This window comes from Triturus cristatus, chromosome 2_2 (genome assembly GCF_964204655.1).
Source record: "Triturus cristatus chromosome 2_2, aTriCri1.1, whole genome shotgun sequence".
In the NCBI taxonomy this organism is placed as follows: Eukaryota; Metazoa; Chordata; class Amphibia; order Caudata; family Salamandridae; genus Triturus; species Triturus cristatus.
Genome location: NC_140582.1, coordinates 1167848205 through 1167872020, shown reverse-complemented (window position 1 = coordinate 1167872020; position 23816 = coordinate 1167848205). Strand labels below are relative to the sequence as shown.

The following is a 23816-nucleotide window of genomic DNA, read 5'->3' as shown; positions in this document are numbered from 1 at the left end:
GTACTGCTGACGAAAACTTTCCGGATCCAGTATGACGCCTGAGGGTAATTCAAAGGTAAGGAATGTATCACTAACGTGTCTCTTTCAGATATCTTGAATAGCCTGACTAGCAAACTTTAGCGTGCTTTCTGGTCCACCTGGAGAATACCTCCATCAACATGCTCAGGATTTAGCAAACACAAACATTTTCACCTTTTACCAGCTCCAGTACTGTTTTGGAGCAAACCATCAATGAGGATACCAGTTTGACTAATGCAGGAAAAAGTACTTGCCAGTAGCCATTTTAAGAACATTAATTGTAGACTGTCTCTAAAGAAACTTTTTGTTTTTGTCTGGAACACTTTGACAATTATATTATTGTCAATCCTACAGATTGAGTATGACAGCCGCGGTTACCTAGACATCCAGCTGTACTTTCTGGTAAGAAGACCCAGTAGCTCAGTTGTCTATGTACTGGCACACGAAAATCCTCTGGAGTTGCAGATAAGTGGTGACAACTGCTACACACTTAAGGACCGCCTTGTACCGATATCCGGAAAAATGGCAAAACACTTAATTGACAATATCAATTTTCTATGCTATCAGATTACTGGAATGTGAAAGTACGCATCTTAAATCTTAAAGGCACCCAACCAATTCCCTTTTTAAAATGGAGGTTGGTTTAGAGTCATAAAAGTTCCAGGTAACAGCATCCACAGCAGTAGGAATCTTTTTAAATGTATGTCAGTATCTTCGACTCCATAGAATGGCCTTATCTATTTGAGGTACTAGTGAGATTTGGGTTCGGTCCTAAGTTTTTAAAGTGGGTTCGATTACTCTATGAAGACATATGGGGTCAAATACGGGTTAACAATCATACATCCAGGGCCTTCCAGCTCCGGAGAGGAACCCGGCAGGGCTGGCCGCTCTCGCCGCTAATATTCTCTCTCATGCTCGAGCCACTGGCGACATGGATTTGGCGTGACATTATGGTAAGAGGGTTGCGATGGGCACCAGACCTGGTAGATAAAATATCACTCTACGCGGATGATATCCTGCTCTATCTTGCCTCCCCCTATCAGTCCATCCGGGTGGTATTAGACATATTTACCAATTTTGGGAAGTACTCCGGGTACACCATCAATTGGACCAAATCCATATTGTATATGCTCCACGGGATGGTCCCTCCCCTCCCGGCAGATTGTCAGTTGAAGGTGGCAGAAGATGGTTTTCGATACCTGGGAATATACGCTACGGCGTGCCCGGCTTTGTTTCACAACTACAACCTGCCACCCCCCCCCCCCCCCCCCCAGCTGAAGTCTGACGTCGAGCATTGGCGGTCCCTGCAGCTCTCTCTTGCGGGCCGTGCTGCCCTCTTCAAAATGCTTGCTCTCCCGCGTTTCCTATACATCCCCAATAAAGTTCCAGATGCCTATTTCACGGCAGTAGAGGGAGAGATGCGTACATTATTATGGAACGGTGGAGCCCCCAGGATATCGATGAGGAAGCTTACCAAAGGGTGGTACGACGGCGGTATAGCCCTGCCGGACCTGAAATTAAATTACTGGGCCTCGCAGCTGGTAGTGGTGAATCATTGGATATACCGACCTCCCCACGACCCGGCGTTCACATTAGATAACTACCAAACGGGACGTGCGGGATATCTGGGAGCGCTCTACTCCAAAGGGAGAAAACCGACATTTATGGGCCCAATGGCCCATACAGTCAGCATTTGGCGCCGAGCGAACTCTCAACTGGGATGGGTGAATACCCTCACTAAGGCGGCACCATTATGGCAAGCCCAGGGACTCGGTACCCTTTGTCTCCAGCTGGGTTCGATAAATGGGACATGATTGGCATCTCAAGGGTCGGTGACATGATACGAAACGGTGCCATCCTCAGTTTTGAGGAACTTCAGGGAACCTACCATATGGCGCAAAGTGAGCTATTTCGCTACCTGCAGGTCCGCCATGCCCTCCAGACAGCGTTTACGGACTTGCAGAATATTCCAGACGTATCGCCCCTCGAAGACAGACTCTTAGATGGCCAACTGCACTCGAAGGCCATCTCCCTGACGTACAAAAAGCTTTGCAATAACCTCCCTGATACATTCGAGAGGCTCCGAGAGAAGTGGCAACAGGACATAGGACCCTTTGAGGAAGAGGACTGGAGGGAAGCACTGATGTCTCCTAGACGGGCGGCGATTACCCTTAGACACCGACTTATCCAGCTATGGATTCTCCATAGGTCCTATATGACAGGGGTGGTCCTAGCACGAATAGGGGCCAAGGACGATTCACTCTGTAGCAGGGGATGTCAGCAGGAGGCCACGTTCTATCATATGGTCTGGGAATGCCCTGCACTCAGATCACTGTGCGAGGGGGCAGCGACTAAGCTTCATACCGAGCTGGGGAAAACATTGACCCTCACGCCTCAGTTAGGCCTACTTAATATATGGGAAGCCACAGACCTCACCGAGATCGAGCAGCAGTTGGTAACGTTGGGCTTCACTTTGGTCAAGCAAGAGATAGCACGCCACTGGGGGGCTGCTGAGGCACCATCCATACGAGTGTGGGTACAGGAGCTCGACAGATGCATGATAGCTGAAAAAGAAGTGTTCATCACTAGAGGGTGCCCCAGAAAGTGGGAGAAGAAATGGAAGGCGTGGAATAGCTATAGAGGGTCCCTATGCACATCCCCGTTGGTGGACCTGACGTTAAGGCAGAAGGAACTTAGAAAAGTGTTAGCATTGTGAATGTACTCTTACATATGTTATTCATTTTGGTGTGCTATGGTGCTGCGGACATAAATGTGAATCTATCTGTGTGCCTGACCCAGGTATCCTACATTCAAAAGACACGATTCACTAAAATAGCTTAACAGCTGTAAAAGCTGCTTTAATTAAGCAATGTGACTATTATTCCAGGACAATCACTACATAATGAAAGTATGCACAGCCACATAATATACATGCTGCAATCCTTTACTGTATCACTATATATGAATCCTTCAATCCAGGTACCTTAAACTACCTTCGGTGTGTAAATTTAGTCGAGCAACAAAGTTGTCAACTGGGGAGTTCTCTCTTGTTTCACTAACCTCATAATATTACAGGTTCAATTTTTTTCAGGGTACATTTCACAACTTTCTGGATAAGCATTGACTAAGGGCCTTGCCTTTTATTTTAAACCAAGTAACTTTTTACAAGGTCTTAAGAACGGCATTTGCAAATGTTCAAATATGTACTTTATTTTTATCCTTTTTCCAAAGCTCTTTGGTGTTAAAATAGTTCAAGAATAGGTGAACCAGTGCTCGATAAACATTGCTGGCATCAAATTACGACAAGAGTATGGCGATTATTTGTATATCATATGCGCAAATAACTTTAACAAACTTTTAAAAAACCTTGAAACAAAATAGTTTTATTTTGTACAAATAACTCCAACGGCCAAATTATCCAGAAATTATGAGAAAAAATGACTTACTTCATTTTCACTGTATAAAATCAGTGTGTCACAACGTTTTCTAAATTTTCCGAAAATCTTGTGTATATTTTTCTGATGTTTTCCATTAGGGGGCAATCCATAAACATGAATGACTTTTTTAAGATTTGATTTGCTATTTAACTGTGGAAATAAATGAGAATGGGTCTTTTTACAGACAGTCAAGCAGTCTTTTTAACAACATTAACAGTGGGACTGTATAATTACAAAGCCACAAGCTTGTTTTTAAAGATGATACAACACACAATATAGAAAAAGCATAGGTACCAACAACAGCATTGTAATCACAAAGCCAAACATCTTATTTTATAACTAGAGCACAGTTTCTGGTATTTTTTTTTTTTAATTTCAATCTGATTTTTTTCCAGTTAGATTTTTTAGATCGCATTTGTTACTTTTTGCATGCATTTCCTTCTCTTCTGAGAGAAACTGCAGTTAGAAATAGTATAGTGCCACATTTACCTCTAGTATACATGTATTCTCGCGGTTTACTGCCTGTAGCGTTAAAGTGAAGCTGTATGCGATACATTCATCTGAAATCAGTAGTGCAAGCGCACATACATATCCTTACTATGTTTTGCTCAAAACTGTAATCAATTATTCAATTAACACAGCAAACTTGTAGCCCCTAGCGTTTGAACAAAGCTGTGCTTCTCTGACTAGCTCGAATAAGAGTGAAATTTACGTGCATGGAGTTGCATTTACCCAGGGCCACTGACATTATGCGACAGGAGATGGGTTCAGTAAATTATGCAGCAAGATAAAGCAAATTATACAGCGCAATGCAACACATTTTGTTTCTTCATTATGTTGTCATTTTTACACTTGCTAACCCTTTCTGGACATTGGCTGCACCTCAGTTTAACACCCAAATATAACAATAAGAAACAGAAATGTACCAGTCAAGCTTTGCAAATGGCCTTCCACTGCGCGGACAACATGCGTCGCTGCGTTTTTAGTGACTTTCGAACCGTTTGAGCTAGAAACAACTTTTTGTTAAAACCTGTAGATTATGCAGCAGATGGTGGATTATGTGGAAAATGCAGCAAATATATATTTATGTAAAAAATGCTGCAACCACACAATCGCATAATTCCAGTGGCCCTGCCTTTACCCATTTTGAATTGACATGGATGATATTTTCCCCAATCTAAAGCTGTAACAATGAGGCTGGAAATTTAAAACGCCATCGCCACTTTTTAGCTCAGCATCGATGGCGCTTGTTAACCATACGCTTAAAAACTTTGCTGAAAAGTAAGAAGATTATTTGTTACTGTTAGAGCTTGGCAAGGGTGGGTTTATACTAAACGTACAAATTCTGCTAGAACAAAAAATTTGAGGTGGGCAGATATAAAGTGTTAGTGATGTTGCAGATGTGCTCCACATAAAGGAGAGTCAATTGCAAAATCAAGGTGATGGATGGAATGCTTGAATTAATCTCAGCCACTAGCAATCGCTCGGGCTGCATCCCAATCCATAGCGTTTTTTTGCCAACATGCCACCTCAATTTGGACCCAACCATATGAAAATCAGTCTTTTTTTTTTTTTTAAACAGATTTATTTGAATTTTCAGTGTACAAGATGGGCAGAACCCAACAAGAGAAATACAAAGGAAGAGCGTCAAATGATATCTCTGGATACATTATACAAAACCCCAATAGCCTGCCGAACATCAGACCAAGGAAACATGAAACCCTCCAACCCCCAAAGCGCACCATACATACTCAAGAAACATTACAAGTAGATGCCAAGAATTTCCCCACCACTCTTCATTAACACTATACACTAAACAGGTAGGTTGTTTACCACTAATTGTTCAATGGGGTCACGAGCGGCAGACTGCGACATTGGGGGCAATTCGATACCTCTGTAGGTGGTCCACTGGGACCAGATCTTTCCGTGCTTCTGTGGACATCCCCTTGCCTGAAGCACTACAACCTCTGACACTGGGTGAGGACGAGTCTTTCTAATGTTTTGCTATGTCACGCTTGGCTAAAGTGAGGCCCAAGAATAAGAGATGTCTCTTGTAGCAATTCCCCCCAATGTCCTCTGTGCTGTGTAAAAGTGCCAGTCTGGGATCCAACGGGATATCCCACGCCAGGACACAACCCAGGCAGGATACCACGCCAGACCAGAACGACTGAATCGCCACGCAGCCCCACACCGTGTGTAAAAATGATCCATCGTCCGCGTGACAGCAGAGACACTTCGGAGATGGGATTACACCCATTTTCCAGAGTCTACGGTGAGTGTAATACACCCTATGGAGGTATTTGAACTGGGTTAATTGGTATCTGGAAGACACGGCTGCATATCGAGGACTGGCCAAAGCTTCGGGCCAATCATCGTCTGTAAAAGTAGGCGGCCCTCGCCTCCCGGGTTTTGTGGATAGTGGTCTTGGTAGGCGTGATAAGTGTCTGGTAGATTTGCCAGATTTTGTGAGCCCCAATATTCCCCATCAGTAAGCGACCCTCCAGCGAATGGAACTCAGGTAAAGCCTCCAGCTGCCGGATCAGGGGGGTCAGGGCATGGCGGAGCTGCAAATAGCGATGGAACTGCGACTTGTGGAGATCAAAATCCGCCTGCAGCCTCTGAAAGGATTTAAGAGTGGTGCCCAGCATAATATCGCCAAGCGTGAAAATACCAATAAGGTCTCACCTGCGGAAGCCCACGAGTGTCGAAACCGGCCGTAAGTGTGAACCCTGCCAGAGGGGGGTGGCGCCTGTCAGCCTGCCCTACTAGCCCATGGACCAAACCACCCGCCGCCATGTCTGGATGACTATTTGACAAGCCGGAGGGAGTGCATCTAGTGATGCACTGCTATATAAAAGATGAAGAGCATGGGTGCCCGCCATGGCGATCCGCTCCACGGCATAGGCCGGATCCGTCTGGGATCTATACCACCATTCATTAATCACCATAAGGTGCGAGGCGGAGTAGTACGTCCGAACATCCGCGGCAGCAATACCCATATGCAAATAAGTCTTGACCTTGCTCCATTTGGAACTGTCCAGCCCAAACTGCCAAGCCAGGTCCTCCCTGAACCGAAATATAAGGAACGTAGGAACGGTTTTGCGCTTTTAATTGGCTCTTCAGCCAACTATAGCTTGATTCTGGTGGCACAGTGAGCACAGGACCCACGTCTGGGCATATCCTCACACTTAGGGCATCAACTGCAACAACAACAATGTGATGGATGGAATGCTTGAATTAATCCTAGCCATTGGCAATCACTCAGGGATGCATCCGAATCCATTGTTTTCCCCCACCATGCCATCTCAGTCTTGACCCTGCTCAAATGGTAAGAGTCCAGCCTGACATGCCAAGCCAGGTCCTCCATGAACCAGAATATAAGCAACCTAAGGCCGGTGTTGCCTGGTTAAGGGCTCTTCAGCCATGTATAGCTTAATTACAGTTGTTTCTGAACAAGCGCGCTCCATCCAACAGCAGGTCCATAGGTCCATCAAATGTGTCTATCCGTCTGGTGAAATTTTAATGTATGGAGCCAGGCATGACTCCAGATGGTGACAGAAGTGCCCATAGCCCGGAGTTAGCGGTGTCTAGCCCAGATTTCAAAATACACTGGTAGGCGTTCTGGATTACCTCCTTGAAATGGCCACTCATGTCTTCTGGCTTATGAGGCACTGCCATCTGAGCCATATCCCATAAGGCGGGGTGTAGCTAATGAGAAGACAGTTGGCATTCACTTCATGACTTCAGATACTCACTTACTGTCAAGAACATCTACTTTCCCCAAGCTTTCAGGCGTTTTGACGTTTATGCGAGGGGAACTATGGGAAATTTCCAATAGATTAGCCCCGATAAGCAGGATGCCTAAATGACTAGGTTCCCAAATGGAAGGTAGGCTGATAGGAAAGGCCGGTCCTGAAGCAGGACAGTGACCGCGTGTCACACAGATGTTGACTGCAGGGGTGGAAGATGTTTTTTCCTAGGCTGCTAGGGTTGGGTCGAACAGGGCATCATTGAAAGGCAGCAAGGGTCTGCAGCATAGTCAACAAGAAGACCTTGTTCTGAACCTCAACTGTTGGTAATTGTAAATGAAACACCTCAGCAGCCTTTTTCAGCATCGTGTTAAATGACATTACTTCCTGTGTGGGTGGTCTAGTGGGAAATGATGTCTAATTACGGGGAAGTGTTGAGGCTACAAGATGACGAAAGACCATTCAGTTAATGCCCCTGATCTCCATCATCACCTTCAAATGGGTAAAAATTCAGGTCTGAATCGATTTGAAACAAGCCATGTATCCAGTTTCTGCATTCTCCCTTTTCTACCAGCTTTTGGGCCTTTGGGACGAAGATACTGTGGGAGTCGGAAGGAGACATGACTGACCTTTATATGTGTGTAATGCTGCTTGCGCTTCCTTTTCTTCCTACCTGACAAGTGCAAGGAGGGTAAACTGGAACCAGGCCTCGAATTCGGCCCACTACGTTCCTCATCTCTGGCTATCAAGAGTTTCACCTCCCACTCTTTCATGACCTTCAGGTGCATGCTGTCCCTTACAGTCTATTGAGGGGGAAAAAAAACTATCTTTTGGGATGAGACATGGTACTGAACAAATAATTTTCGGCGAGGAAAACTCCTCAGACAGAGCAAGCTCCGGATCGGTGTTGAAGGCTGTGGTGGGTACTAAATGGCTACAGTATCTCGCGTCACTACCGTCGGCGATACAAAGCCAGCATCCCCTATCAGCGACGTGAGAGCTTTGCTTCACTATGAAGGCTACAGCACATTTGTGAAGTGCCTTGAGTAAAGGGTACAGTAGATCTATTCACTGTAAAAACGAAATGTTAAAATTACATTATAATTAGGTAATAACATCACGTTTTAAGTGCCAATTTCTTGTATTTTATCAGTTATAGCTTGCTAAACTATTACTTGTGCCTTCGCCCTGCTTACCCTCACATATCACATGAGAAAAACTATTTGAAGCAGGGGCTTGTCTGGTTAGTTGCCACATGAGTTCAGCTATCCCCAAAGTGCTCAGTACAGGGTGATGGCTGTGAGTAGGAGAACCTTTGTTCACCCTAAAGGAGCCTGTGTGTGTGTGAATGATAATTTATGGATCCATGATTCTGCACCATTTAGTACTTACGTTCACATATTAAATCCTGTACTTTCATGCATAGGACATGGCGATGGCATAAATTATAGTTTACTCACTAAAATATAACTGGTGAATTTCAGTAGTATTTGTGCGTTAAAATGTGACGTTATGACTGACATTTTCACCTAACTATAATGTCACTCTAACCTTGGTTTGCTTTTCAGTGAATTTCTAGGGTTCGATATTATCACCATGCCTAACCATAACGTCACTTAAACCTTTGTTTTTATGAGTGAATTTTGGGGTTGTTCTTTCAACAACTGTATTTTTGAGTTTTATTGGGGGGGGAGGGGGGAGGGGAACACAAGCAGAAAGGCATGTACAAGCATTGTGTATAGGTCAAGTGTCAATGCAAGATATCAGCAGACATCTGAAGAAAGTTCTTTATATTCGAGACACATAGTGAACCCTTTTCCATGCCTCCCTTTGTCATGCAGTCTCACTGTGACTATGGGTCTCAGCATGATATAGCTTGAATCGTAGTAAGGACCTCATGCCAGAGAGATTGGATCCGGTGGCATGACCACCAAGTAAGAGGATGCCCTGGTTACCGCACTCTATCTAGCATAGATTAGAGCTACCAAGTAACCGCACTGGAATAAGGTACCAACTGGTCAGCATTTTATACGCTCTCTCCTTGTGGCATAGGCATATGGAGGACCTTGTGGCCCTCTTTCAAATAGATTTCCAAGTTTCCTCTGAGATTTGGGGTCCAAGATCCCTCTACCATTGATCTATGTAAGCATGTTTTGTAGCCAGGGCAAGTGTCACAATGTGGCGGTAAAGCCAGGAGATACCTTTCCTTCATACGTGGTTGCTATAAAGTGAGTCTGTGAGTGTTTCTTCTAGGGATAGTGCTTCACTTACCAAGCCTCCCTTTACCTAGCGTAGGGCCTACATGAGCCTGAAAGCCTATTGACCATTTATGTTGAATTTAGCTGATACATCTGCCTTCTCTGAGAGCTCATACCCATCAAAAAATACATTTTTTCACAGGAGGGCGGATTCTGGTTCCTGGTGCGGAATTTGGAATCTGTATTGCCCGGGGCAAGTGGGGTGAATCTGGATTGGTAATAATCAGGTCAGGGGGAAAAGGGTAAGCAGGGAATGCATATTTGCCGAGTATTGTTTGCCAGTATTGCAAGAGCTTTACCAGTGGGGAGGAGTGTGGGAGAGTACGGCCTCGCCCTGCTGGGAAGTGAGAGGAGGTCTGTAAGCGGAATTGGTTAAAACGCTTGTTCTACATGTTCCCATGCCGTATTCTCTGGATCGTGATTCCAATCCAATGGATGAACCTAGTTGGGCTGCTAGCGTGTATGATGTTACGTCAGCGGATCCTAGACCTTCCTGATCAGTGGGGGAACAGGAGAGTTGATCGTGGGGACTTGCCTTGCTATACACAATTAAGCTGTTTCCTGCGTATTGTTGCCAGGGTTGTCTTGGAAATGGCGAGTGGCAGTGTTTGCAGTATGTATAGTAGGTGAGGGATGAAGTTAATTTTAAGGCTATTCAGACAGTCCAGCCAAGAAATTTCAAGCTTGCCACAAAGATATAGATCTTTGAACACAGCTGTGAATAAGGGGGGAGGGAATATTAAACATATAGATATCTGTTTGCTGACTCTGCATGAAAACACCCCTCGTTGTAGAGGCTCTCGTGATTCTGAGGATCCGTTACTCGTATACCATACGATTTTGAAAAGTCAATTTTATATCCTGACGCCTGTGTAAACCAATGTATGTGTTGGAGTGTTGGTATGGACTTTTTTGGGTTGGTTATAAAGCAGAGGATGTCATCTGCGAACAAGGCTGGTTTGTGTTCCTTATTTCCCACCTTCAGACCGTGGATTTCAGGGTTCAAAGAGAAAGGCCAGTGGTTGCTTTTGGCATTGGGCAACTTTAATGAACGTTACTGCCAGTATGGTATTGCGGTTTGCCTGTTTGTTTTGAATAAAGCCTGACTATTGGCTAGAAATGAGCCAGATGTAGTCTGGCTCATAATATTGACATAAATGGTTTAACAATGTAGTTTTAGAAGAGCAGTCTGTATGATGTACAAAGAAGTGGAGTTTTATCGGGTTGCCTAGTATAAGATGGGAACCCAGCATTGTATCAGTTACTACTGTGGGAAGACTTTTGTGAGGGGCTTGGTAGGCAAGGCCCGGGGACATCCGGGATGGCAATTATTTGATTGCCTCTTACACTTCCTCTTCTAGGAGATGGAACTCGGCCTCCCCGTGTTTGGTGGTAGAGGGGGCCTATATTCACGCAAGTAGATTGGAGCTTGTTGTAGAGTTCCTGGGTGCGGATGAGGAAAAGGTTGTATGATATGAACACTAGTTCAGCCATTTTTGTATTTTTTTTTTTTAACTGCGCTTATTGGTTTTTCGTATCATAAGAACAATACAGTTATAAATAGGTTATGCAGAAATTCACACACTTTGACCATTATACAGATGTTCCCTCCTCTCGGGAGCAGTTCATGGCTTAAGGAAACGTCCTACATGTCCATAATGTCTTTGTCACCTTCATTCCATCGGCATAAGACAGCACATCAGGGGTATACAGCATGAAATAGTGGTGACTTCGTTGGTAGCTACACATCTGTCATGAGGGCGAGCTATTATACTTATCTAAACAGCGGTGCCGCTTTACCATTGCACGGCCTATGGGTCATATTTCTTGGCGTGTCTGGGGGAAGGTGGGGGGGTCGTGAAATGGTAGCCCGGGATGCATATAGTGCGGTACACGTGAGCTCCGTGCGGTAATATATCTATAGCTCCAATATCGCTGGGGCGGCGTTCGGGGCATCTACCAGGTGTGTGAGACGTTAATTTCTGAGAGGGTCCCAAATGTCTCTTGGCCGTGAGGCTGGGGGGGGGGGGGAGCAATTCAACGTAGTTGGTCAATTGTTCCTGGCACTATATTAGGTCAGTGAGCCAGTACTTGAATTTTGGCGCTCGTCCCCCGCCCCATCTACAGGCGACATGACGCTTAGTGTTACAAATGAAAGAAAGCTAGGTAGTCCAGAGATGTGGTCCAAGATCTTAGCTTTATTCTTTGGTTAGGATCCACAACAAGTTCATGCTAGGCCTTGATCAGTGTCCAGCAATGCCCCACCAGGAGCAGCCTCCCTGCTGCTCAGCCCAACCACCAACTGATCTTTGCTTCCACTCAAACACACTCAACATTCCGATGACATCACACAGACTGAGCAGCAAGGCAAAGACAGCAACAGAGAAGATGCATCATTAACTTCCTAGATCATAACACAACCCCCCTCATCAAATTTGTGAAAATAGGAACAAGCAAGAACAAGGTACCTTTATGCAATTTGTGAAGCTAGGAAAATGCAATAACAATGTACTTCCATGCAAAATGTGAAGATAGTAAAATGCAAGAACAATGTACATTTAAGCAACAAGGCTAAATAAATAAATTGTGCGAGGATAGAAAAACACACATACCCAAAAACCAATGAGCATCAAGTATAACACTAAGCTTCAAAATATAACCTTAAAAAGGGTAATATTGCACCCCCAGACAGGCAAATCAAGATGACAAAAAGATAACAAGTTTCCACACGTGCGTTCCCGTGACGCACAGACCAACCATTCTCACCAGGTAACTTATTAAATGGTACAACCAGACATAAGTCTGAGAAGGCTCACAATAAGGAGTCTTTTAACGTGCATACTGATAACACGCAGACCAACACCTCACACAAGGTAACCACCAACCCAAAGGTAGAACCAGACAGAGGAGTCTGAGAAGCCTTAAAGGTCTTCTTACGTGCGCACCCACCACGCACAGACCAACACTTCACACGAAGTAACGAACAACTCATGGGTAAAACCAGACAAGCAAGTCTGAGAAGCCTTAACAAAAGTCTTCTTATGTGCGCACCCAAACGCACAGACCAACACTTCACACAAAGTAACACACAACTCATGGGTAAAACCAGACAGGTAAGTCTGAGAAGCCTTAAAATAAGTCTTCTTACGTGCGCACCCATAAGGCACAGACCGACACCCCACACAAGGTAACCACCAAATCATGGGTAAAACCAGACAGATAAGTCTGAGAAGCCTCATAGTAAGGATCTTCTTACGTGCGCACCCATAACGCACAGACCGACACCCCACACAAGGTAACCGCCAAATCATGGGTTAAACCAGACAGATAAGTCTGAGAAGCCCCAAAAATAAAGAGTCTTCTAATGTGCGTACTGATACACACAGACCAACACCTCGCACAAGGCAAAGTTTTATGAAAACATACACTAACAAAACCAGAGACACTATACTCACTCTCTCCCTCTTATTCAAACATACACAAAACAAGGACAACCCTCATAATCACCAGCTCACAGGACTGGGAACACAACACTTCCCCTACTTCACCCATTTACGCACTACAGTGCAGTAACATTCGCAGGACTTGGAAGGTAACACAAACACCCTCCTCTTCTGCAAAAGCCCAGGACTTAGGACATGCGTAATCCCTCACCAACACACACCAAACACCATATACTGGTGATGACATATACCAGACAACGTTCACTCATCACCTCAAATATTCTCGAAAGAGCATGGAAATCAAAACGAAGGAATAAGGATGGCATTAAACATTACAGCACAAGCTCAGACATCACATTAAACAAAAATATAACCAAACAGTCACGTGACCGGCGAGCAACATCTCACCCGAGGCTCACAGGTGCCTTCAGACAGCAATACCAAAAGAAATTCCTCCCAGTGACTTTTGCGTTCTCGCTGCAACTCAAGACAAAAAAAACTTTCCAGTTGGCTGGCTTCTTAGCTCTGGACTTGTAACATTGCTTCTTAAGACTAAGTCAGAAAAACGGCGATCAGAGTTCTACAACAGGAGTTTACCAAAGAAATCTTCCCCGCTGCTCCGTGTCTCGCCGCTCCATTTCATGCGATACCGCGTTACCCCAGCCTTCTTAGCTCTGGACTTGTAACATTGCTTCTTAAGACTAAGTCAGAAAAACGGCGATCAGAGTTCTACAACAGGAGTTTACCAAAGAAATCTTCCCCGCTGCTCCGTGTCTCGCCGCTCCATTTCATGCGATGCTGCGTTACCCCGCTCCACTGCATACGCCACTGCTTTGCCCCTAGTAACCACGGGAAAGTCTCCTCTCCTTCAATTGGACCCTGAATCCAAAATAGTGGCACGTAGGCGACGACGCGTCGGGTGGCTCACGGCACGTCGTCGCATGCAGGCCATGGAACAAGCATCGACAACGCTCATGGAAGAGAAACCATGGCAACCTCACCGCGAACAGGTACTTCTGCGCGCGCTACTCAGGGCTCGAGCGTCGTTTTCAAATTTCAAATTAACTTCCAACAAGTGAATCAAAGCAACGCTCGAAATCAGGATAAAAACACTTTAAAAATAAAATGCCTCCTCTGTCCAGCTACAATCCCAGAGCAGTAGTAGATCCACTCCTCCGTTCTGACACACGCCGGTTCGTTGAATACATACTTGAGCCGCTCTTCAAAGCACGACAGACACACAGACTGAGCAGCAAGGCAAAGACAGCAACAGAGAAGATGCATCATTAACTTCCTAGATCATAACACTTAGCCATCAACAAGGCAGTAGCGGTGTACCGGCGATATGGTTTAGCAGTGAGCGCGGTGCAGCCTAGTATGGCAACTAACGGAGAGCATTCTGATGATAACATGGCCATCTGTTCTAGTGCATTGAATACCTGACCCCAATATTCATACACTCCGGAACATTCTCAGGCTAGATGGAGGAAGTCCGCCCCTGGAATGCCACATCTATCGCAGCAGTCAGAGTATTTCAGCTTATATTTCTTCATTTCAACTGGAGTGTAGTATAGACGATGCACAAATTTAAAATGTGTAATGCGCAATCCGCTGCTGGCTGAGATTTGTTCTGTTTGTAGACAGCAATATGTCCAGTGTTTGTCCGTGAGCTCGTATCCTAGCTCTGAGTTCCAATGCGTGCGAGCGGGACAAGAGGTACTTCCTTGGTCGTATGTATGGAGTGGTATAGTGTGGAACCCATATGACCAGGGGATGTTGCCCAAAGTACCTGTTGCAAAGGGGCCAATGTGGGAGGCTCTTGGGGGAACCCTGGGGTAATGGAGCAGATGCCCTGTCGAAGCCTTACATAGAGGAATACGTCCAGAGGGGATGACTGGGTTTTATGGAACATTTGATCTAGTGTCAGAAATTGCCCATTGTGGTAAAGGTCACCCCATGTTTTGACGTGGGTCCGCTCTAAGAGCTTGTGAAATCCCACTTCCTGGAGTAGTTGCATGCGGAATGATATGATAATGGGAGCAGTGGAGTAGGGCATGGGACATTGAAGTAGGGTCAAGTTGCGATTCCAGGCCTCAACCGTGCAGGTGACCGTGGTTGGTGTCTTGTCCTGAGGCTGGGGGTAGTGCATATCGCGCTGTCTAGAGGTACCAGGTCGGCCAGCCACTGTTCTGTTGCGATCTGTGGCATGTAGCAGGGTGAGAAAACCAGTAATAAGCATAGTGTGCTTGGGCACATACGTAGTAAAGTTCGAAATTCGGGATGTCTAAACCCCCTTGTGAATAAGGCCTGGTGAGAATGTTCCATTCCAGTCGCAGTTGTTTGCCTCCCCATACTAATCTGAACATTTCTGATCGTAGTGCCTTAAAAAAGTGCCTCCCAGGGTGATACGGAATATTGAGGAATAAATACAGTAGCCGCGGGAGAACTACCATTTTTATCAAGGAGGCACGGCCTGCTAGGAAAAAAGTTAAGGTTATCCAACAGGTGACACTATCTGTGATGTGGTCCAGGGTGGTGCCATAATTGAGGCGCATTAATTCCCCCCTGTCTCTGGTGATGCAGATCCCCAGATATTGCATATCTGAGTGGCACCATTCTAGTGGGAAATCCAGGGGGAACGGCGAGCAGCAGGAGTGAGTAAATACTTGCGACTTGCCCCAATTTATATGGATCAAAGATAGTTTCCCAAACACAATAAATTCTCGTAGAAGTGGGTTTATGTTATCCTGTGGATCTCTAACATAAAGAGTAATGTCATTCGCATAGAGTGAAATCAGTATGTGGTGTAGGTTGCACCGCAACGCCTTGTCCTGAGGGTGCTGCCGTAGATATGCGCGCCAATGGCTCTACCGCCAGGGCGAAAAGCAGGGGGGAGAGTGGGCACCCCTTCCGGGTGCCTCTAGTGATGGGAAAGGCTGGAGATAGGTGACCATTAATTAGGACTTTAGCTGCTAGGAGTCGATATAGTAGCCTAATCCATGAGAGAAATAATGGGGGGAAGCCCATCCGTTGTAAAACTCCTAGTAAATAATCCCACTCGACTGAATCAAACGCCTTTGTGGCGTGTAGGAAAACCGCTGCTAGTGGCAGGTCTGGATCAACATTATGGTAGATTGAGAATAAGATGCGTAGGTTGTGTGTGGTTGCTCGCCCGGTGATACAGCCCGCCTGATCAGGGTGAGCCAGCTTCTCCATAAGCAGATTTAGTAGGTTGGCTATAACTTTGGCCCAAATATTAGTATCGCAATTAATGAGAGACAACGGTCTGTAGGAGTCACATTGGAGCGCTGGTTTCCCAGGTTTGAGTAGGAAAGTGATGAGCACCTCTCTCATGGAGGGAGGAAGTATGCCAGTTTCAAAAGCGTCTTCGAACACTTCTTTAAGGATGGGAGCTAAAAGGTCTATGTATGTTTTGTAGAATTCAATGGGGAGCCTGTCGAGGCCAGGGACTTTGCCTGATTTCATGTGCATTATGGCCTCCCGTATCTCGTCGAGCTCAAAAGGGGCACAGAGAAACTCCCGTTGTGAATCGCCCAGTCATGCCAATGCCACGTCCTCCAGGTAATTGTCGAGGTCAAGGGTGTTGTGTCTATTGTGTACAGCGAGGAGTAATGTGTAGAGAATGTGTGAAGTATGTTGGCGGTGTCTCTATAGAGGACCCTCTATCTCTAAGACGTAATTGGAAAAGCGGGGCTTGGGTATTGTTTCGGCCAGGGTCTTCCCAGGGCGCTCGCCCTCGCCATATCTACGAGCCACCCAGTGTTTACCCCTGAACTTCGTCTCGCGGACAGCAGTGTTGGTATACTCTGTGAGCTTATCTCGAAACTCGCCACGTGTCTGTCCATCCGTGTCTGTAGTGAGCCTAATTTCTAGTGTCTTGAGCTCGGTCCCAAGCTTTTTCAGCGTTCCCTGTATGTCCCGCTGAACACCTGAGCTCTTTGAAATACAGAATCCCCGTTTTGTGACCTTGAAGGCCTCCCACACTGTTTCGACACTATCGACAGATCCTTTATTTTTCTGTAAAAACTCCTGGATTTCTTGCCCCAGCTCATCCTGAAATACTGCATCTAACAGTGTTAAGGGGGGTAGTCTCCAAATGCTGAGTGGGACGCCATAACCCGGGGGTGTGAGTGCTACTCTCACGGGGGCGTGGTCAGAATAAGTTCTCGCTAAGTGCGTTACGGCGGACCTAGCGCACGTGTGAGCAGGAAGTAATCTAATCGGGCCCGTGACACATACTGAGCGGCAAAGTGTGTACCTTCAGTGGTGTGCGGGTGAAGGTGGCGCCAGGCATCTAGTAATCCGTTGGCTGTCACTATTCCATGCAGGGCTTTATGTGTTCTGTTGTAGTGGTGTGCCGAGGATTTCGACCTGTCTAAGGCGGGGTTGAGAGCAACATTGAAACCATATTATGTGAGTGGACCACATCGCTATAATCCTTCCCCAGAGCACAGTAAAAAAATCGGGGGAATCAACATTAGGGCCATAGCAGCATGCCAGGGTGACCGATTCTGTGCCCAGCCTGCCCCACACATGACAGCATCCCCCGTGTTGATCCTGTTCCGACCCAGCAGGGGCAAAGGGATTACTTTTTTTAATAAGTATGGCCATCCCTCTGGAGAGGAGGAATAGGAAGAGAATATTCTGTGATCCGCCCATTTGTGTGCAAAGGTGTTCTTATGTTTGGGATTAAAATGGGTCTCTTGAAGCATCGCGATATGGACCTGGTGCCTGTCTAAGTATGCCAATATTTGGTGGGGCGCTAGAGGGCGCACAGCAAGATGGCCGCTCAGGAGAGCTGCTCCGCCAGCCGAGCTCACAATCCGACATTAATCCTTAATATCCAGCCCTGCGCCTCCTGCCTCAACGGATTGCTATAGTTATCCTAGCAACTGTGGAGTTTTCTGGCCGAACATCGTAGACGGAAATGCCGCCATAGCGGAGATAGCTGACTGTGTGACTCTGGGCACGCGCTGATGGCGTGGCGGCTCGGGACGTGCTCGGACCGGGCGCCTGAGGAGGACGTGGCTGCCGCTGGTGGTGGGCTGGGTGTGCTAGGCACCCTTGGCCTGGCGTGCGCGGACCGCGCAGTGGATCCTGGAGAGCCGGTGGGCGCCTGGCTGACGAGTAAATTGAAAATAGAAATTACAGTTGTAGCAGCACTGTAGGCAAATAATGCGTGAAACAACCCGAATTGGACTTGGTGCTCAATTGTGTACGTGACACAAGCAAGTGGCGACACAAGTGACAATTGTGATATCAGCGAAAAACGGCGCAAATTGGGGATGTTAACAAATATATACAGTGCATGTTGTGGCTCAAAAACAATAATTTACTATGTTAGATTTGCGAAATTGAAACAATTGAGTTACAAAAGGGCATGCGCCATCAGTTGCGCTGAGGAGTCGACGACGTTTCAATCCTATCAATCAGGATCATCTTCAGGACTGGGTTGTCGGTAATGGCGATGCTGTACAGGGAGTGAAAGGAGAAGGGTAAGAGAGGGGCGAGGGATTGGGTTGCGTATGTGGGCAAGGGGAGAAGGAGAGAAATATGCAAGTGGTGCCGCCGAGATACCGTCAGTCAAGCCAGTGAAGAATAGGATGTGACCTGGGAGCGGAAGTGCAGGTAAGTGAAGTGGAGATGGGCCATCCAGCAGGTAGTCGTGTATGGAGGTAAGTTAGACCAGGGAGGGCAGTGATACATGGAAGGAGAAAGGGGAGGGCGTGAAAGATTGAAATCGGAGAGGTAACGTTGCTTGAAAAACGTCAGTGAAAGAGGTGAGACAGAGAGGCTGTGGATGAGCACGATCGCGGGAAAGTATTGCAAAAAGTGGGCACTGCAGTGAATGGGGGTAAGACGGTAGTAAAGGCTGTAGTGCGAACGCTGCGTGACAGGGAGGAATGGAGCATCGATGGTCGGGTGCTGCAGAAGCAAACTATGTGGTAAGAGTAGGGAATGGTGTAAAGATAATGATACCTGGAACGCGGTAAGTCAATCAGGCGTAGTCGGGGCAATGAGTTTACCCGTGGAGTATAAGAACCTGCGGGGGTGAGGAATGTGCAGATTAAAATTGGGCGGCGAGTGGAGGGAAAGAGAAAGCATGGGAGAAGACGAGTAGATACCTGAATAAAACTAAAAGTCGGGTGCCGTGTAGATCGGCGATGAGGGAGGCTTTGCGGCGTCCCACGTAGACGGAACTGAATTCAGATACCTGAGGAGGAAGATGGTGGGGGAGGGGGGTAAGAACCTGCGGGTTGAGGAATGTGCAGTTAATGAAGAAAAGAGAGGGCATGGGAGTAGACGAGGAGTTACCAGAGTAAAACTAAAAGTCAGAAGCCGTGTTGATCGGCGATGAGGGAGGCTCCGCGGCGTCCCATGTTGAGGGAACTGAATTGGGAGACCTGAGGAGGAAGACAGGGGGGGTAAGACAGCGATTGTGTGGGACGGGGAAACGAAGGGAGGCTAGGCTCGTGGGAGCTTACCTGGTGAAACGGACTGAATCCGGTGGTGGGGCAGTCATCAGGGACCTGCCACGTTCATGTGCAGAGTGTGGAGTTGGGCTGTGGTGTCTTGGCTATAAGCCAGAGCAGCTATTTACGGGAGTATACGTCACACCGACGTGTTTACGTGTGGCGGGGGGGTGTCAGAAGTGACGAGGCGCGGCGGAGGAGCGGGAGGGGGATGGAGGGTTTAAGGAGACAGCATTTAATTGTAAGTTGTGGACACAGCCGCGTTATGGGCATCATAAACGTTAAACATAGTTCAAATAAATATATTTAGGTCAACAAGAATGAGAACAGTACATTAGGGCACATCAATGAAGAAAACAATCGGGAGGAGTCGGGCAATGGCATACGAGGAGTGTGAGCCAACCTGGGCACAACGCAGTGTGTCAGGTTGGAATCATCACTCGTGTGTAGATTCAATTACAGTTAAATTACATTAGGTCAGCACAATGAAAGGGTATGCGTGTGGTTAATGAAAGTATACAAAAAAATTAAACAATAGAATTATCAACTCGAGCCGGACAATTGTCCTAGAGCAGTGTGGGCTATCAATTGTACAACGCAGTGTGTCAGGTAGACTTATCATATGTGTGCTGACCAAAGTAAATGTCAGAGAGGGGGGAAAAAAATAGTGGGCGGTGGCAAGAATGCCTGGGATCATGGACCAGTGTGTGGTAGTAGGAGACTATGGTCAGAGTAAGATGGTGGTGTTCCATTCATCAATGGTGTTCAAGCCAGTGTTGACCGAGTTACATACGGTGATCCATTTGCATTCGCATTTGTTCAAGAGGGCTCTGATGTCACCGCCTCAGAAGGGTAGGGTAGGCTGGTCTATCACCTGCCAGGTGATGTCTGTCTCACAATGATTTTTTTCAATGTAGTGTGCAACCAAGGGTACAGTGAGGACTTTGCAGTGGATTCTGCTTTTGTGTTGAATTATCCGCTGTTTAACCATTTGGGTAGTCTGACCGATGTAAATGAGGTCACAGGGACAGCGAATTGTGTCAATGACGTTTTGTGATCTACAGTTTGTTAGGGTCCTAAGTTTGTAGGATTTGTTGTTGGTTTTGAAATCTTGTATGTTTACTGTGAGATCACATACGGTGCAGTTTTGACATTTGTAGTGTCCAATGACCGGGGGTAAGTCCCAGGAGGCGGTGATGGTATTTTTTTTCAGCAATGTTGGTGGGCCATGTAATGGCGTGTACCAGAAGTGTGGCCAGATTATTGCCATGTTGATATGAGAAAAGAGGTGGTTCTTTGAATGTTTTGAATGATCGTAGTAGACTCCAGTTACGTTTGATGATCTTGCCGATTTTGTTGCTGCAAGGGCTGAATTTAGAAACAAATGGTATCCTGGTCATGGTTTTTTTGGGTTGAGGTGTGAGAAGGTGTTCACGGTGGCAATACCAGGCACTCTTACATGCTCTTGTTACTAGACGTTTGGGGTACGATCGTTCGAAACATTCAAAGAACCACCACTCTTCTCATACCAATGTGGCAATAATCTGGCCACACATCTGGTACAAGCCATTACATGGCCCACCAACATTGCTTAAAAGAACACCATCACCGCCTCCTGAGGTTTACCCCCGGTCATTGGACACTCCAAATGTCAAAACTGCACCGTATGTGATCTCACAGTAAACATAAAAGATTACGGACAACCCAGTCCTGAAGATGATCCTGATTGATACGATTGAAACGTCGTCGACTCCTCAGCGCAACTGATGGTGCATGCCCTTTTGTGACTCAATTGTTTAAATTTCGCAAATCTAACATTGTAAATCATTGTTTTTGAGCCACAACATCCACTGTATATATTTGTTCACATCCACAATTTGCGCAGTTTTCACTGATATCACAATTGTCACTTGCGTCGCCACTTGCTTGTGTCACGTACACAATTGAGCACCAAGTCCAATTCGGGTTGTTTCACGCATTATTTGCCTACAGTGCTGCTACAACTGTAATTTCTATTTTCAATTTAATTATATGATGCCATGTGCACATTTCAAAACTATTTCTGAGTCTCCTGCGTTGTTTTCCACGTAATGTATTGTATATACTTGTCTAATTGTCTTTTATAGTACCAGTTGGGATATTGTTTTCTCTTTATCAACCTACCCTGATCCCAACGTGGTTTATGGGCTACACTCCTGTTATATACTAGCCCGAGAGAAGGGCACAATCACATATGAAGGTAACACCCTTGCTTTTTACCCCGATTTCACGCTGGTGGTACAGGAGGCCCGTAGGGACTACCAGCCTGCCAAAAAACTCTTCCTTGCTGCATGTATACCGTACGCTATGCTCTATCCTGCCAGGTTCCGTGTGGAAGACAATGGAAGACAATGGGAAACACAAGTTCTTCAATTGCCCGAAATCGGCTTTGGATTTCGCTGACTGTATCCCGTCGCAACCGTTCCCCCAGGCATGCAGGAGGAGACAAAACTGCGGACCACGATGACGCGTCGGATGGGCAGGGCTGACTTTAACTTTTCCACACTGAAGTGGTGCAATGCTTCTGTTTCTTCATTTCATATTGTACTGTATTCTACTTGGTGGGGCCGCTGGTGGGCTGCAGAATGTCCTAGACTGTGGCATGCTTATATAGATTGATAATGTCTTTCTGATTACACCACCCCGTTTTGCTCTTTCAGTGTACTGTTTTTTACCACAATGTTGGGAGAGCTCTCCCTCACGTTCAAATCAGATCTGTGACTGCAGGGGCTGAGACTGGAAGGGCACGATAGCTCGGTCACCTCCTACTTACACTGGGAGGGAGGTTGTGCTTGACGCCCCCCTATATGGGTGTTCCCCGTCATTGGTTGTTCCCTTGGTCCTGTACTGGGGATTTGTTCCTGGGTGTTCGGGATGGCTTTAACGTGTTGGGGTTGCTAAAGTGGGTGGGGGTTGATGTGGTGGGAGGGGGTGGTTTGGGGCTTGCTTATGTGGCCAGACGGTTACCTATTGCACTGGATATTGGACATGTGGTAGATTCCCTAATCAATATGCTCTGCTTTCGATATGCACAGTAATGATATAACAATTTCTTGTCTAACATGGAATGTACGGGGGCTCAATTCGCCGAAAAAGATCCGTCAGGTGATAGCTCACTTAGAACGCCATCACATTAGCATTGCCCTCCTGCAAGAAACATATCTCACACGACATACTGATCAGCTGGTTGGGACTCGCTGGGCGGGCTTTCGCCTGGCCTCCTCCTATCCTCCTATAGTCGGGGGGTACTCACACTGATAAAACAGGGTCTCCCTTTTACAGCTCACCGCACACATACTGACTGCGGGTCGTTATGCTATAGTGCACGATACACAATATATATTACCCTGGGCTGTATGAGAGTCTTCTTGCGGTCCTGCGAGACTGGTCAGACGCAGCGATTCTCTGGGGGGGAGACCTAAACAAGAACCTGGACCCCAGCAAAGATAAGTCTAGTGGTAGGGAGGGTCATTCGCCAGGGGCGGCTCATGTAATTAATTCCGGGTTAGTGGAACTCGGACCGCTAGACATATGGCGTCACAGACATGTGGAAACGCTTGAGGGCACACATATTTCTACAGCACATGGCAGTTGGTCTCACCTCGATTACTGGCTAGTGAGCGAGGGGGTGGGGGGCTGGGAGACTGAGGTGGAGAGTCTGCCACGCACCCTCTCTGATCACTGTCCTGTGCAGCTCACTCTCTGTATTCCCCTGGTGACTTCTCGATCCTTCACCTGGCGTTTTCGCTCTAAGTCATTGCTGGACCGTCTCTATTTGGAAACCATTCGCGAGGCCATTACTCAATATTTTGCCAGCAACATGGGGTCTGTAGATACAGCTGGAGTACTCTGGGAGGGTTTTAAGGCCACAATTCGGGGCACTTGCATCAGCACATCGGCTGGCCTATTAAAAGATTCACGGATCCACTTCTGGCTGCGTCTGGCTCGTTTTGTTGCATACGGCTACTCTTCTTGGCTTGGAATGTCAGCCGTGGTTGTTTTATGTCTGCTTTCCCCATGTTCGATATGGTGGAGCCCCAAGAGCGATACCAGTCAATGTGTGCGTGGTGCCCAGTCTCCTCCGGCGCAGTGGGTTAGGCGTGCGTACCCTCCTTGGATTCGTATCAACCAGGCAGACCAATACGGTTGGCAACGCCTGGTGTTTAGTCTGAGCAGGGTGCCTGGTGGTGGATAGAGGGGGCGCACAGCAACGTGCCACACGGCTGATGTCTTTCAAGGGTGATACCAAGCGCCTAGAAAGTCCGACATGTTGGCCCGCGTTGGCGCTTCACTGCGCAGAGCCGGCCACCCACAGGAGCGGCAGTGCACCGGAGTCAGCACACAGGGGTGGAGGAGGGGCGGAGAGTGGGCCGTGGTC

At 46.8% G+C, this 23816-nt stretch overlaps 1 protein-coding gene across 5 annotated transcripts in view; it reads right to left on the bottom strand.

Annotated features, from left to right (window-relative positions):
• LOC146863309 (uncharacterized) overlaps positions 1 to 23816 on the bottom strand; it is a 365164-nt gene that overhangs the window by 235748 nt on the left and 105600 nt on the right. For 4 of the 5 annotated variants that reach the window (XM_085642720.1, XM_085642721.1, XM_085642724.1 and 1 more), the window contains one exon: positions 3465 to 3605. The exons of the other annotated variant lie outside the window; for it this stretch is intronic. In XM_085642720.1, the coding sequence (XP_085498846.1) occupies positions 3465 to 3605 (141 nt within the window). The remainder of the gene's footprint in view (positions 1 to 3464; positions 3606 to 23816) is intronic. 5 annotated transcript variants of the gene reach the window in all.